Source organism: Ceratotherium simum, chromosome 28, assembly GCF_057802395.1.
Source record: "Ceratotherium simum simum isolate JZ-2026a chromosome 28, ASM5780239v1, whole genome shotgun sequence".
Classification (NCBI taxonomy): Eukaryota; Metazoa; Chordata; class Mammalia; order Perissodactyla; family Rhinocerotidae; genus Ceratotherium; species Ceratotherium simum.
Window position 1 is genome coordinate 309,317 of NC_141927.1, and position 13,580 is coordinate 322,896.

At 48.0% G+C, this 13,580-nt stretch overlaps 1 protein-coding gene across 3 annotated transcripts in view; it reads left to right on the plus strand.

Annotated features, from left to right (window-relative positions):
• Window positions 1-8,755, plus strand: part of FBXO25 (F-box protein 25) — a 67,546-nt gene extending 58,791 nt beyond the window's left edge. For all 3 annotated transcript variants that reach the window (XM_004440588.3, XM_087418262.1, XM_087418261.1), the window contains one exon: window positions 106-8,755. In XM_004440588.3, coding sequence (XP_004440645.1) covers window positions 106-195 — 90 coding nt within the window. In that variant the 3' untranslated portion in view covers window positions 196-8,755. The remainder of the gene's footprint in view (window positions 1-105) is intronic.
• The last annotated feature ends 4,825 nt before the right edge of the window (window positions 8,756-13,580 follow it).

Below are 13,580 nucleotides of genomic sequence, written 5' to 3' on the forward strand. Positions count from 1 at the left end.
CCTCGTCTGTTATTTTGCACTTTGCAGTGGGGTCCGGGGCCCGTTGAAACAAACAGTCTGTTTAAACAGTGGCTGATCTGTGACAGTGCCTCTCCCTCCTCACAGGACTCGGGACACCCCTGCACGGCCGCCGACCCCGACAGCTGCTTCACACCCGTGTCTCCGCAGCACTTCATCGATCTCTTCAAGTTTTAAAGGCTCCCTCACCCCCTGCATCGCTGCCAAAGGTGGTACCGTGTGTGTGTGCAATAGCTGGGAGGAGGTGTTCTTGGTGACTGACAGTGATGATGGGACGGTGACTAGAGGCCTCCTGCGGGGCCTGTGCTCGCTGGAAAGAACAAGAAAGGACGTGAAAAACTGTTCCTTGGTGGAGGAATGCATTGTTGGGTATTTTCATTTTTGAAAGGGGTCAGGGAACCCAAGCAAAATCATTTCTACTCCTTCTTTAAAAAAATTCTTCTTAGCAGATTAAAAGTTGCAACTTTGCATATTTATAAATACAGTTCAGAAAAGATTTTGGATTTTCAGCACCACCTTCTGTGCTGAACTGACACTAACGGCCAATAATATGCTTCTTAATTGTCAAATGATAGTTTCTTGATTTTGTAGTAATTGGGGTGAGGGACAGAACCGTTGATCCTTGTAAATACATTGCACAGAATATTTATTTTTCTTAAGATGTATTTTAACGGCATTGGTTGTGTCCAAATGAATCCTCTTTGAATGCAAAATGAACCTAGGGAAATATTTGTGTATCCATTCTGGTGTTTAGCGATTGCGTTGTGAATTGTGCAAAATGATTGTAACCCACAAACATGTTAGTGGTGTGGCTGTGGTCCTGGGGCTCCAGGACAGACACTGGCGGGCAGGGAGCTCTGCTTTGCGGGACCTGTTCTTAGCTGGCCTGTGGGGGGACCAGACAGCCCCTGATCATTTGCCACGACCGAGTCAGGGACAGCCCAGTGCAGCCTGAGCTCGACTGTGCTGAGACTGCTTTCATAGACAAAGGAGTAAATCACGTTTATCTACTGATGTCACTTCGTCAGTTTTGCATCTTACTGAAAAAACTAGTGTCAGTGATTCTGATCTTTATTTAAACCTTTAAAAGATTGTTTTATTTTTAAAATAATGCATGTGCATTTTAGAAAATTTTGAAAATAAAGGTTTATAAAAGAAAATAGACATCACCCATAACCCGCCCCCCAAAGATGACTGTGCCAGAAAGGGAACACTTGCCCCCAGCAGCTACAGGGGAGAGATATGTTGTGTTTATTTTGTGTTTTTTTTGTTGTTTTTTTTTTTTTGTGAGGAAGATCAGCCCTGAGCTAACATCTGCCAATCCTCCTCTTTTTGCTGAGGAAGACTGACCCTAGGCTAACATCCGTGCCCATCTTCCTCCACTTTATATGGGACGCCGCCACAGCGTGGCTTGGCAAACAGTGTGTCGGTGCGTGCCCGGGATCCGAACTGGCGAACCCTGGGCCGCTGCAGTGGACTGTGCACACTTAACCACTTGCGCCACCAGGCCGACCCCTGTATTTTCAGTTTTGAATGGGATCAGAGGACCAAGAAAAATCATTTCTACTTCCTTCTTCAATTTTTTTTCTTCTAAGCATATTAAAATTTGCAGTTTTGCATATTTGTAAATAAAGATTCTGGATTTTTCAGCACCACATTCTGTGCTAAACTGATACTAACGGCCAAGAATATGCTTCTTAATTGTCAAATGATAGTTTCCCTCCAGATACGGTGTAGAGACCCAGTGCCTCTGTGTGTGTGTTGGAGTAAATGCTTTCATAAAACCATAAGCATCCTATATACCACTTTCATTTTATAACCAGCCTTTTTTTCAAAAGCATGGGTGAAAACCTGGTTTTTATTGGCTACATAGTATCAGCAAATGGAACAGTCTTATCATCTGGACATCAGGTTGTTTCTGATTTTTGCTATTAACGTAAGTAAGTAACTCTCTGCATCTGAGTATGTCCAGATAGAGGAGAAGTAGGACAGGGAACGAGTTGGGTATTAGAGGCTCTTTCCAGATGCCCCGTGAGGACGGAGCTGTTGGGGTCTTCCTAAGAGGTGGAGTCTGCTGAGGCCCGTACTCCCTGAGGACAGGCGCTGTCGTTTCTTTTCTGCTGGTGCTGTTTTAATAAGTAAAGAATGGGATGTGAGGTTGGACATTTCCTCTGTATATTTACTGGCTGTTGGTTTCTGTTTTTGTTTTGTTTTTGGTAAATTACCTAATGTATGTTCTTTGCCAGTTTTACTTTTGCGGTGTTGGTCTCTTTTGTATTAATTTTTTCTCTTGTTGCAGCTCTTTTCCCCAAATAACAACATGAACAGTGTAGGGAGAGGGTCCCGCAGTCCCTCTACTCTGTCAGCACCTTTCCACAGGCAGCAGGGGCGCTCAGACCCAAACCCGCTGCAGTTGCGTGAGGCCCGGAGTACGAGAAGGAGACGGGAGAACCGAAGGGGGCACAGACAGAGGGAGGATGGTTTCAAGACACTGATCAACAATTTACAGATCAGATGACACCAAACAGGCAGAGATGAGAAGTGGGGTCGTCATTAATTCACACAGTTGACAGTATTTTGAATCCAGGCTCTGTTGGGGGCCGTCCCGGGTGGGGATGCCACTGCTCCCTGGATGCACAGATCCTCTGTGTTGTGGACTGGCAGTGAAGCCAGAGCTCTCACACCACAAGCCGGAGACCGGGCGGTGAGTCTCACGCGCCCTTTGTTCCCTAACAAAGGCAAGGCCGCCTCTTAGGATGGAGTCCCCGGGCATTCACGTGGGACACGTGCCCAGTCAGCACTGCCACACAGGGCCTGGGGAGCAGGCCACGGAGTCTGCCCAGAGCCACCCCAGCCGAGCCCACGGGAGCTGCTGTGCCCAGAAGCCAGTGTTGTGTGGATGAAAAGACGTTTTGTCACCTACTCGTGAATACATCTGAGTCAGAAAGAGCTGCTTGGTAGCATTTCCCCAGCGGATTAAGGTGCGCCTCTGTCATAGTTCATCATGTGACCCTGTATCTGCATGGACATCATGCATGTTCACTGTACAGGCTTGTATGTGGACAACTGTGTCTGCTTTACAGACAATATTTAGGGATCTATGTATAATTTTTGCCATAAATACTTTTAGGATCATATGCAAACAAAATACCTACAAGATGTTTGTGTATTGACTTTTTATCCTGCAGCCTTGCTGAAATCATTTATTAAATCTAGTAGTGTTTTTGTAGAGAATGAGTTGCTACACACAAGATCACGTCGTCTGCAAATAGAGGTAGTTGTGCTTCTTCCTTTCTGGCTGGGTGCCCTTTCTTTTCTGGCCTGATTTTCCTGGCTAGAGCCTCCCCTGCAGTGTTGTAGACAGAGCACAGACTTCCTCGTCCTGTTCCAGATCTGAGCGGAAGCTTTCAGTCTGTCACCCTCCAGTGTGATGTTAGCTGTGTGTTTTTGTAGACGCCCTTATCGGGTGAGGGTGTTCCCTCTCAGTCCTGCTTTGTTGTTGTCACGAGAGGGTATTGGTTTTGTCAGATGCTTTTTCTGCATCTATTGAGATGAGCATGTGGTTTTGTCCTTCATTCTCCTAATGTGGCGTGTCACGTTATTGGTTTTTGTGTATTGAACCAACTCTGCGTTCCCGGGCTTCAGTCCCGCTTGGTTGTGGTGTTTATCCTTTTTTATTATCTTTTTTATAATAGTTGTTGGATTTGGTTTGCTGGTGTTGTACTGAGGGTTTTTCATAAGAGATATTAGTCTGTGCCTTTCTTGTGATGGCTTTGTCTGGTTTTGGTATCAGGGTGAAAACGGCCTCCTGGAATGAGCTTGCCTTGAAAGTGTTCCCTCTGCTGTTTTTTGGGAAGAGCTTGTGAAGGATTGGTGTTAATTCTCCTTTTTTAAACATTTGGTGGAACTCCACATGAGACTTGTGGTTACTGAGGAGAAGCTTCAGTTTTCAGTTCAGTCACATCTTCCCTCTTGGAGGGTCCTCTGCCTATTGCCTTTAACAGGATGAGGCTATTTTGTTGTGGCATGTCTTTTTAAAGCTTTTCCTTTTCGTTGTGGAGGCCTAAGCTAGCAGATAAATGGGCTGTGAAGCTTAATCTCGGATGCTTATCTCCATAATTACCAAAAGTGAGGGGTGCTGCCCTCTGAAAAATCACAGTTTTAAAAGGTAGAAGATAAGTGGCTCATGAAATGTCATTTTATTCCTTCATTAACTGTGTGTGCAAATGCGTACGTGACTCCACTCACCTCCATTCCCTACCAAACACACATCAGTCACTCACCAGTGAAATGCCAGACCTCTGCCAGTGTGAAGGGAAGCTGGAGGACCTGACAGCCCTGGGGCCCAGCGTCAGCCGCTCAGTGACCTCTGGCTGCCAGCGCCCTCTTGGCCGGGAGTCCCGGGTTCCACACTGTTCTCAACTTAACCTCACCTGCTTCTGTCTGAGTACAGTTGTCTCTTACGTCTTCACCCAACACAGGCCACTGCTCGTCCCTCTCTGGTGTTCCTGCCAGAGGGAGCAGACTCTCAGCCTCTGGAGAGCAGTGTCCCCATGGCCCACGTGCCGAACACCAGAGCCACATGACTTAGCTGAGCTCAGCTGCTCACGGACGTGATCTCCGTCTCCAGAACCCGCACAGGGAACTGTGCCGAAGTGTGTGTGGAGAGAGGCGCCAGCCCCCTTCCTGGGACGGTGCTGCTGGCCGTGTGGCCCTGGGTCCCACACTCAGCACGCTCTTCCTCGCCGTCACCCTTCTTCCGTTCTCACATCTGGTTCTTCCACAGACCACCTCGTCATTGCCACCTTTGCAGGTCACCTGTCCCGCAAGGTGAGTTCCTAGGAAAGGCTGTTAGCCGTCCAGTTGTCCTTGTCTCTGCAGTCCTCTCCTTCCCACTGTCCCTGCCTCGACACAGCGAGTGACGGAGAGTCGAGAACAGAAGAGATGCCTAGAGCACAGCCAAAAAGGAGGGCCAGGGAGAGGCTGTCCATAAGCTGCCCAGTCTCTCTGCCTCTTGCTCAGCCCCCGCACCTCACCAGGGGTCAGAGTTCAGGATGGTGGGTTCCTCACACAAATACAGTTGTTCAAGACAAGACTTTCCATGTCAGACAGGAGGGAAACCTCACCTGTGTTGTCTCATTTTTTGGATAAAAATTTCACTTTTATTTGATAGTCATTTGAGAAATTTGCACAGATAAATGCTAGAGTAGCATAAAAAATTCTAATGTCACTTAAAAATTTTTTAATTATGGTAAAATACACTAAAGTTTACCACATTAACCATGTTTAAGTGTACAGTTCAGTGGCATTAAGTGCATTCACATTGTTGCAAACATCACCACCATCCATCTCCAGGACACTTATCTTCCTGAACGGAAACTCGGTCCCCATTAGACACTAATAACTTCCCATCCCCCGCCCATCCCCTGGCAGACAGCAGTCTACTTTCTGTCTCTCTGAATGTGCCTACTCTAGATATGTCATATTTAACTAGAACCATACAGTCTTTGTCTTTTTGTGACTGCCTTGTTTCATTGAGCATAGTGTCCTCAAGGTTTATCCATGTTAAAGCATTTGACAAGCTTTCCTTCCTTTTCGAGGCTGAATAATATTCCTTTTTATGGATAATACCATTTTGTTGATCCATTCATCTGTGGATAGACACTTGGGTTGCTTCCCACCTTTTGGGTGCTGTGGATAATGCTGCTTGGAACGTGGGCGTACAAATATCTCTTTCAGGGTCCCACTTTCAGTTCTTGTGGATCTGTCCCCTGGGGTGGAATTGTTAGATCAGATGGGGATTCTATGTTTAATAAAAATTTTGAGGAACTACTATACTATTTTCCAGAGCGTCTGTACCATTTTACATTTCCACCATCAGGTCACAAGGGTTCCAGTTTCTCCACATCCTCACCAACACCTATTATTTTCTGGCGTTGTTTTTTTGTTGTTTTTGTATAGTAGCCATCCTAATGAGTGTGAGGTGGTATCTTATTGTGGTTTTGATTTGCATTTCCCTGATGATTAGTGATGGTGGGCATCTTTTCATGTGCTTATTGGCCATCTATATGTCTTCTTTGGGTAAATGTCTATTAACGTCCTTTGCCCATTTTTTAATTGAGTTATGTGTTTTTGTTGTTGAGTTGTAGGAGTTCTTTATAATATTCTGGATATTAACTCCTCATTAGATATAAGATTTGAAAATACTGTCTCCCATTGTGTAGGTTGCCTTTTCACTCTGTTGATTGTGTCCTTTGATACACAGAGGTCTTTAATTTTGATATAGTCCAATTTCTCTGTTTTTTCTTTTGTTGGCTGTGCTTTTTGTGTCATATTCAAGAAATCATTGCCAAATCCAGTGTCATGAAGCTTTCTCCCTATGGTTTCTTCTAAGAGTTTTATAGTTTTAGCTCTTAGGTTTAGGTCTTTGATCCATTCTGAGTTAGTTTTTGTATGTGGTATAAGGTAAGAGTCCAACTTCATTCTTTTGCATGTGGATATGCAGTGTTCCCAGCACCATTTGTTGGGAACAAATGACTCTGTTGACTCTTTTTTTCCCCATTGCGTGGTCTCAGCACCCTTGTTGAAATCATTGGACCAGAATGTAGGAGTTCACAGGCACACCTCAGAGATACTGAGGGTTTGGTTCCAGACCCCACAGTGAAGTGAATATCACAGTAAAGTGAGTCACACGAAGTTTCTGGTTTCTCAGTGGATATAGGTTATGTTTACACTGCACTGGAGTCTGTTCAGTGTGCAGTAAGAGCATTATGTCTCAAAACACAATGTAAGACCTTCATTAAAAAATACTTTATTGTTAAAATTGCTAACCATCCTCTGAGCCTCCAGCAAGTCATAATCTTTGCTGGTGGAGGGTCTTGTAAAAATCACAGTATCTGCAAAGTGCAGTAAAGCAGGGCAGAATAAAACGAGGTATGCCTGTATTTCTGGGCTCTGTTCTGTTCATTGGTGTAATGTCTGTCTGTACGCGTCTACCATACTGTTTTGATTACAGTAGCTTTGTAATAAGTTTTGAAGTCAGGAATGTGAGACCTCCAATTTTGTTCTTCTTTTTCAAGATTGTTTTGGCTATTTGGGCTCCCATGAGATTACATATGAATTTTAGGATGGATTTTTCTATTTCTGCAAAAAAATGCCATTGTGATTTTGATAGGGATTGCACTGAATCTGTAGATCTTTGAGTGGTATCGACATCTTAATAATACGAAGTCTTCTGTGAGGACTACATCGTGTTCGCCACCCAAAATCTAATTGCACAGAAATTGAAATATAATGATGTATACCTGAAATTTATATAATGTTACAAACCAATGTTACCTCAATAAAAAAAAAAAAGTCTTCTAGTCCATGAACACAAGATGTTTTTCCATTTATTTGTGTCTGCTTTAATTTCTTTCAGCAACATTTTGTAGTTTTCAGTGTAGAAATATTTAGCCTCCTTGGTTAAGTTTATTTCTAAATATTTTATTCTTTTTGTTGCTGGTTATAAATGGAACTTTCTTAATTTCCTTTTCCTCACTGTTAGTGCATAGAAAAGCAACTGATGTTTGTATGTTGATTGTATATACTGCAACTTTCCTGAGTTTATTAGTTCCACATTTTTTTTTTATAGAATCTTTAGGGTTTTCTACATATATAATCATGCCACCTGCAAACAGATAATTTTACTACTTCGTTTCCAATTTGGATGCTTTTTCTTTCTTTTTCTTGCCTAAATGCTCAGGTTATCTTAGAGGAAAAGCTTCCGGTGTTTCATCCTTGAGAGTGATGTTCGCTGTGGGCTTTTTGTATGGGCTTTATTGTGTTGAGGCAGCTTTCTTCCGTTCCAAGTATTTCTATCATGAAAGGGTGTTGAATTTTAAGTGCTTTTTCTGCATCAATTGAAATGATTGTGTGTTTTTTCCTTCATTCTGTTAGTGTGGTGTATTAACTTGATTTATCAAGCAATGGATATTCTGCCTTACTGACAGTGGGGTATTGAAGTCTCTTACTATTATAATAGAGCTGTTGCTCCTTCAGTGATTGGTTCATATACGTTTATATCTTCCTGATAAATTCTCAACTTTTAAAAATTTAAACAACACGAAGATGATGAAATTATAGGATGTCTGTGATTTACTTTAAGGTAGTTCACTTGGTTGGGGCGGGGGGTAACTGTAGGTAGAGGAAGAATGGCAGGAGTTGGTAATGACTGCGGCTGGAAGGACGGGGCACACAGGTGTTCACACTGGCGTTCTGCAGCTGCGTCTGTCAGGAGGCAGGTGTTGCATGTTTCTGGCTTTGCAGGGCACGCGCTCTCTCTTGCAGTCACTCAGCTCCATCATCACAGGGCGAAGCCACCACAGACAGGGCATACGTGAGTATGGTTGGGTTCCAGTCAAACTCTATAGACACAGACATTTGAATTTCATGTACTTTTCATGTGTCATGATATATTATTCTTTTACATTTTTTCACCATTTAGAAATGTAACAACCATTCCTAACTTGTGGGTCATGAAATACAGGGGTGGCCAAACTCAGCCAGTAGGCTGTAGTTTGCCAACCCATTATTTATACTTTTGTCTCTTCTTTTGTATATGTTTGACGTTTTCCATTTAAAAAGTTAGATAATTTTACTTTTTTATCCTTGTTACCCTGTTTTTGATTGCAAAAGCAATGTATATTCATTGTAAAACGTTTTCTTAAAAAGCCAATACACAAAAAATTTAAAATTGTTCTTTGAGATAATTATTCATATTTTGATATCTTTCTAGTATTTTACTTCATGTTACTTTTTGAAGACACATAAGCTCCCAAATACAAAGTGAGAGACACAGGTAACTGTGAGGACACAGCGCCCTCCTCTCCCTTCCTGGAGCTGTGTCCCTGGGGAAGGGCGACTCCGCAGGAACCCCTGGTCCCCAGGGAAACTGGTTTCCCATGTGCTTCTGCCTGCTGAGCTTTGAAGAGTTCTTATAGAACAAGAATTCCTGGCATCTCCCGCTAGTTTCTGCGCCAGCTCAGAAGTCTCCAGAGAGAAGAGAATTTTGAAACCTGTCTCTAAAGAAAAGAAAAATCACCTCTCAAAAAGAAAACTCCAAGTGAAGGTATTTCCCATCACCTCCCTTGTCCAGATTGTTCAGCATTCTTGAAAAGTTATATGATTTTTAAAACTGCAAAGTTTACATAATTTAAATATTGCCTTAAAACTCCAATACTAATTTTGACTTAGTAAGAAAAGTACATTAAACAGAAGTAATTCCAAAGGGATCAATTAAAAGCTAAAGTTCTATCCAACCTTTATCACTAAGTGAAAATCTCTCCTCTGCAATTCTGAAAAACCATGCTGAGACATTCATTTCTGGTGACATAAATTTTTCTGTCCAGATTGATAGCCTTGTCCAAAGCCTCTGTTACTGAGCTGGACATGCCTGAGAGAGATGAAACCCTTCACAGACCTGGTGAGAGACTGGCGGCCGGAGGACAAAGATTACAGTGACCTCACACCATAATCAGAAACTTAGTGGACACTGACGTATTGGAGACACAATGGCCACACCCGGAGAATGGACTTTGTATACTGGAACCCTGTATGGAGCAGTGGGTGGGGAGCAGCGGGTGCGATTCCTCTTGAAGATGGTGCCCACTGCGTGGTTGTGAACGCTGCGCTGGGCGCACGCACGCACTGGGAGGAGACAGTCCACCAGCAGGGCAGGCCCGGCAGCACCTCACCCTCAGATGTGGGGGAGAGGAATGAGGCTGCAGTCTTAGCCCCGACTTGCCATATTGAACATTTATTCAGTATTGACTGATGCCCTACAGCCGGCCAGGCACACAACTCACATGCCATATCCTGGTTTGGGGGAAAAAATTAAAAGCAGCTAAAAAGATATTTTCTAGACAATTGCGAAAACTTGAATGTGTATATGGGTATTAGATGCTATCAGAGAATGATTTTGTTAGGGTCCTCACTGATAGAGTAGTTATGCAGAGGAACATCCTTGTTTTTAGAAATGCATGCTGAAAGCATTTAGGGGTTAAATGTCATGATGTCTGTAATTTACTTTTAAATGGTTAATTAAATATCTGTAAACTTTGAAACACTTCATCAGACAGGCGCACACACGCGTGAAGCAGTGTGACAGACACATGCAGCAGTTTTGGAATCTCAGTGGCTGAGTTTACAGGTGTCCACTGCATTATTTTCTACTTTGGCAGAGATCTTTTTCCATAAGAAAAAGTTTTAAAAAATGAACACTTGTCACCTTCACAAGTAAGCCAAATTGAAATGTGCCAGATTAATTATGAAAATCAGCACCATGCAGAGCTTTAGGTATAGGGGCCTCTCCGTCCGACATTCCGTGCTCCTGCTCTTCTCTCTTCCAGTCGCCTCACCTGCTGCTTCGCTCAGGAGTGGAGTGCGCTGTGGAGCAGGAAGCACAGAACTGCCAGCGCGCCTGCTGCGCGGTTCTGAGGCTCCAGACCACCCAGGGCAGGGTGACCGTGGAGTCCTCACAGATGCCTGAGGTGCAGTGGCTGCTGGGGGCTGAGCCCGGCCTCTCCTGTCTTGGCATCAGTGGCTGCTGGGGGCTGAGCCCGGCCTCTCCTGTCTTGGCATCAGTGGCTGCTGGGGGCTGAGCCCGGCCTCTCCTGTCTTGGCATCAGTGGCTGCTGGGGGCTGAGCCCGGCCTCTCCTGTCTTGGCATCAGTGCCTGTTTACTCAGCATGCGTCTTCTTGGGGTGAGGCTGACAGCAAGTTCCGGGAACCGGAACCGGAACCGCTGCGCTGCTTTCCCAGACTTCTGGGAGGAAGAGCGCACAGAATCGGGGCACGTGTGTGTGTCACTCCCTCAGGCTCCGACAGCCTGGCCTTGCGCTCCTCTAAGGACCCCGCCGAGCAGGGTGCCCTCGGCTCCTCTGAGGACAGTGTCCCTGTGATGCACTCATGACCTGGCAGATGTGGAAGGCGAGTCCGGATACAGGCGTTTTTCTTTCATCTGCACTAAGGCTGGCTAACTTAACTGAGGGTGTCATCCAGTTACATTTTACTGTTATTGCTTAGCTTTCTGCTCATTTCACAGAGGCGTAGACTGAGTTCCTGGAGCTGCCACGGCTGCCATAGAAATGTCTCCGAAACTATAATCCACTCAGTTTCCTACTCAGCCCACAGATCAGCCCCCACCTCTGCTGGTACATGACCTTCTCCCTCCCTCCAGTCCACGTTCCACACGAAGAACAAAATGATGCCGGCTTCTGTTTTATGAAGACATCTGTGGACAGGACAGAGCCCTGCACACCCTGTCCCCGCGGTGTGCACAGCGGGGTGGGGTTGCGCCTCCACTGGGGCCGGCTGCCTGGGGAGCCAGGCTCAGACGCCCCGTCACCTCCCCTCACAAGTGAGAGAGAAGACGCACCCGCTTCACGGGCAGGCTGCCCCCTCTCTCTGTGACAGCGGACAAGTGACTCACCCTCTCTGGGCTTCTGAGCCAGTGTTTAGACCTCATCCATGTGATTCTTAAACCACGAGCCTGCGCCCCCGATCTGTCCAGTCTCAGCATCCGTCAGAATGCCCGGCTTGAGCGCAGAGGAGCCGGCTCCACGCGGAGGCTGCCCACGAGGAGCCCGGCGGTGAGGGCAGCGGGTGGGAGAGGCGAGAATGGACACGAGGTTCGGGAAGGGGCTGCTTCAGAGGAGAGCAGAGGGAGGGGCCGGCGGGCAGAGAGCTGGGGCATAGGTTACGGCAGCCGGTGGCCTCGTGCACGGTGTGGCCCGCGCCCCGGGGCCTGAAGAGGGCCGGGCGGTGGAACTCCCTGAGCCAGCCCAGCCCCTCCACGCCTCTGCCCCGTCCCCACCTCGGGGTTGGGCCCTTCCCCTGCAGCACCTTCCTGCCATCACAGCCAGCTTCCTCCGTCACGGATGCAGAGCGCGCCAGTGTCAGGCCCTCAGCTGCCGGATCACAGGAAACCTGAGGACCGACGCTGTGACGCATAGACCAGAGGGCACTCCCAGAATTCACAGATGTGCACGTGAGTCTGAGCAGAGAAGACTGTGGGGAGATGCCACTGGGACACGAGCCACCTCTTCTCTTTCTAGAGCCTTCCGCTCACTTTGGGGCAGGTTGCTCGGCCTTGGTTTCTGACTAAAACCATCCGTGCCTACAAAGCCGGGGTCTGTGTGGTCACGTGAAGCTGCGCAGGGGACAGGGTGGTTGTCTGGGCAGGGAGGGAGGGAGCCAAGGATTTGGTCCTGACTCTCTGGAGGGGACAGCGATTCGCTGGGAGCGTGGGGCTCAGGCCTCCCCACCACACGGTCCCCAGGGGTTGCTGACACCTGTCACTTGACATCACCTGGGCCCTGTGTCCCCTGAAGGACACAGGCCTGCCTCCAGTCTGGCACCTGGGTCAAGGTCGAGAAAGCAGAGGTTTCTGGAAGGAGCCTTAGTCTGGGTGAGGGCGCAGCCCATGGACCCCGAGAACACGCTGCCTGCACTGATGGCCTCAGCCAGTGGCCAGGACCTGACACCAGAGGAGGAGGCAGAGGGACGGGCTCACTCGTGACCCGCTCTCCAGTGACCTCGGCAGGGAGGGGAGGACGCACTCCTTTGAATCCCTCGTATTTTGGGTCTTTAAAATACGACAGCAAGGCCTTGGGAAGGTCCAGGCTGGGCACATGAAGGGATCCTGCATCAACCCATGTCCGGGACCAGCGAGGGAGAGCCCAGAGCAGGGACCCGCCGAGGACAGGCTCATGCCTGAGCAGCCCTGGGGGGGTCACAGCGGGACAGCGGCCACCAGGGAGGAGAGGCCTTGGCCTGACACCAGACGCAGAACGACAAGGCCCGACTGTGGGATGCGCAGGCGACCCCCTCCACAGTCCGGGCCAGCCAACCCACAAGACCCCAAACCCACACCCGGGCAGGGACCCTCAGAGAGAATGCTGGGGCTCACGGAGCAGCCGCTGCAGTCAGGCCCAGAGCCGTGGCTCTGACGGCCCTCCCCCCTCTAATCGCAGGGAACTGGGGCCCACGACAGCTCCTCCGGCCCTGGGGATGCATCCGACCACGCTGGAAACAAACGGCAGACGCTGCCTCTGCTTCCCCCCAAGCCCAGCCTGGATTTCGGCTCACGTTCGCTGTCGTCACTGCCACGGCGTGTTCCAGTACAAACTCACCGAGAGTCGAGAGCTGACCCCTCTGAGCCTCGCTCTGATCGTTCATAAAACAGGCAGCACCAGCTTCACAGGAGTTGCCCAGGATCCCACGGCGGCCGGAACAGGCGGGGCGCCACATGCCAGGAGGCCCTAGGCAGGGGCATCAGGGCCGAGGACCGCATCCCCGCCCTCGGGACGCGGCGGGCGGCTCCCTGGAGGACCAGCGGGCAGGAGTGGGGCCCTACCACCTGTGCTGTCGCCAAGCAGAGAGTGACGCCGAGGCTGGTGACAAGGGAGCGTGACAGGCCCTCCGTGAGGCCCGGCCAATGGGTCTCCCGTTTCCTGCCAATTCTTCCCTCTGTGAGGAAGACAGATGTGCCACGGCCACAGGTCAAGCTGGCCATGTCACCT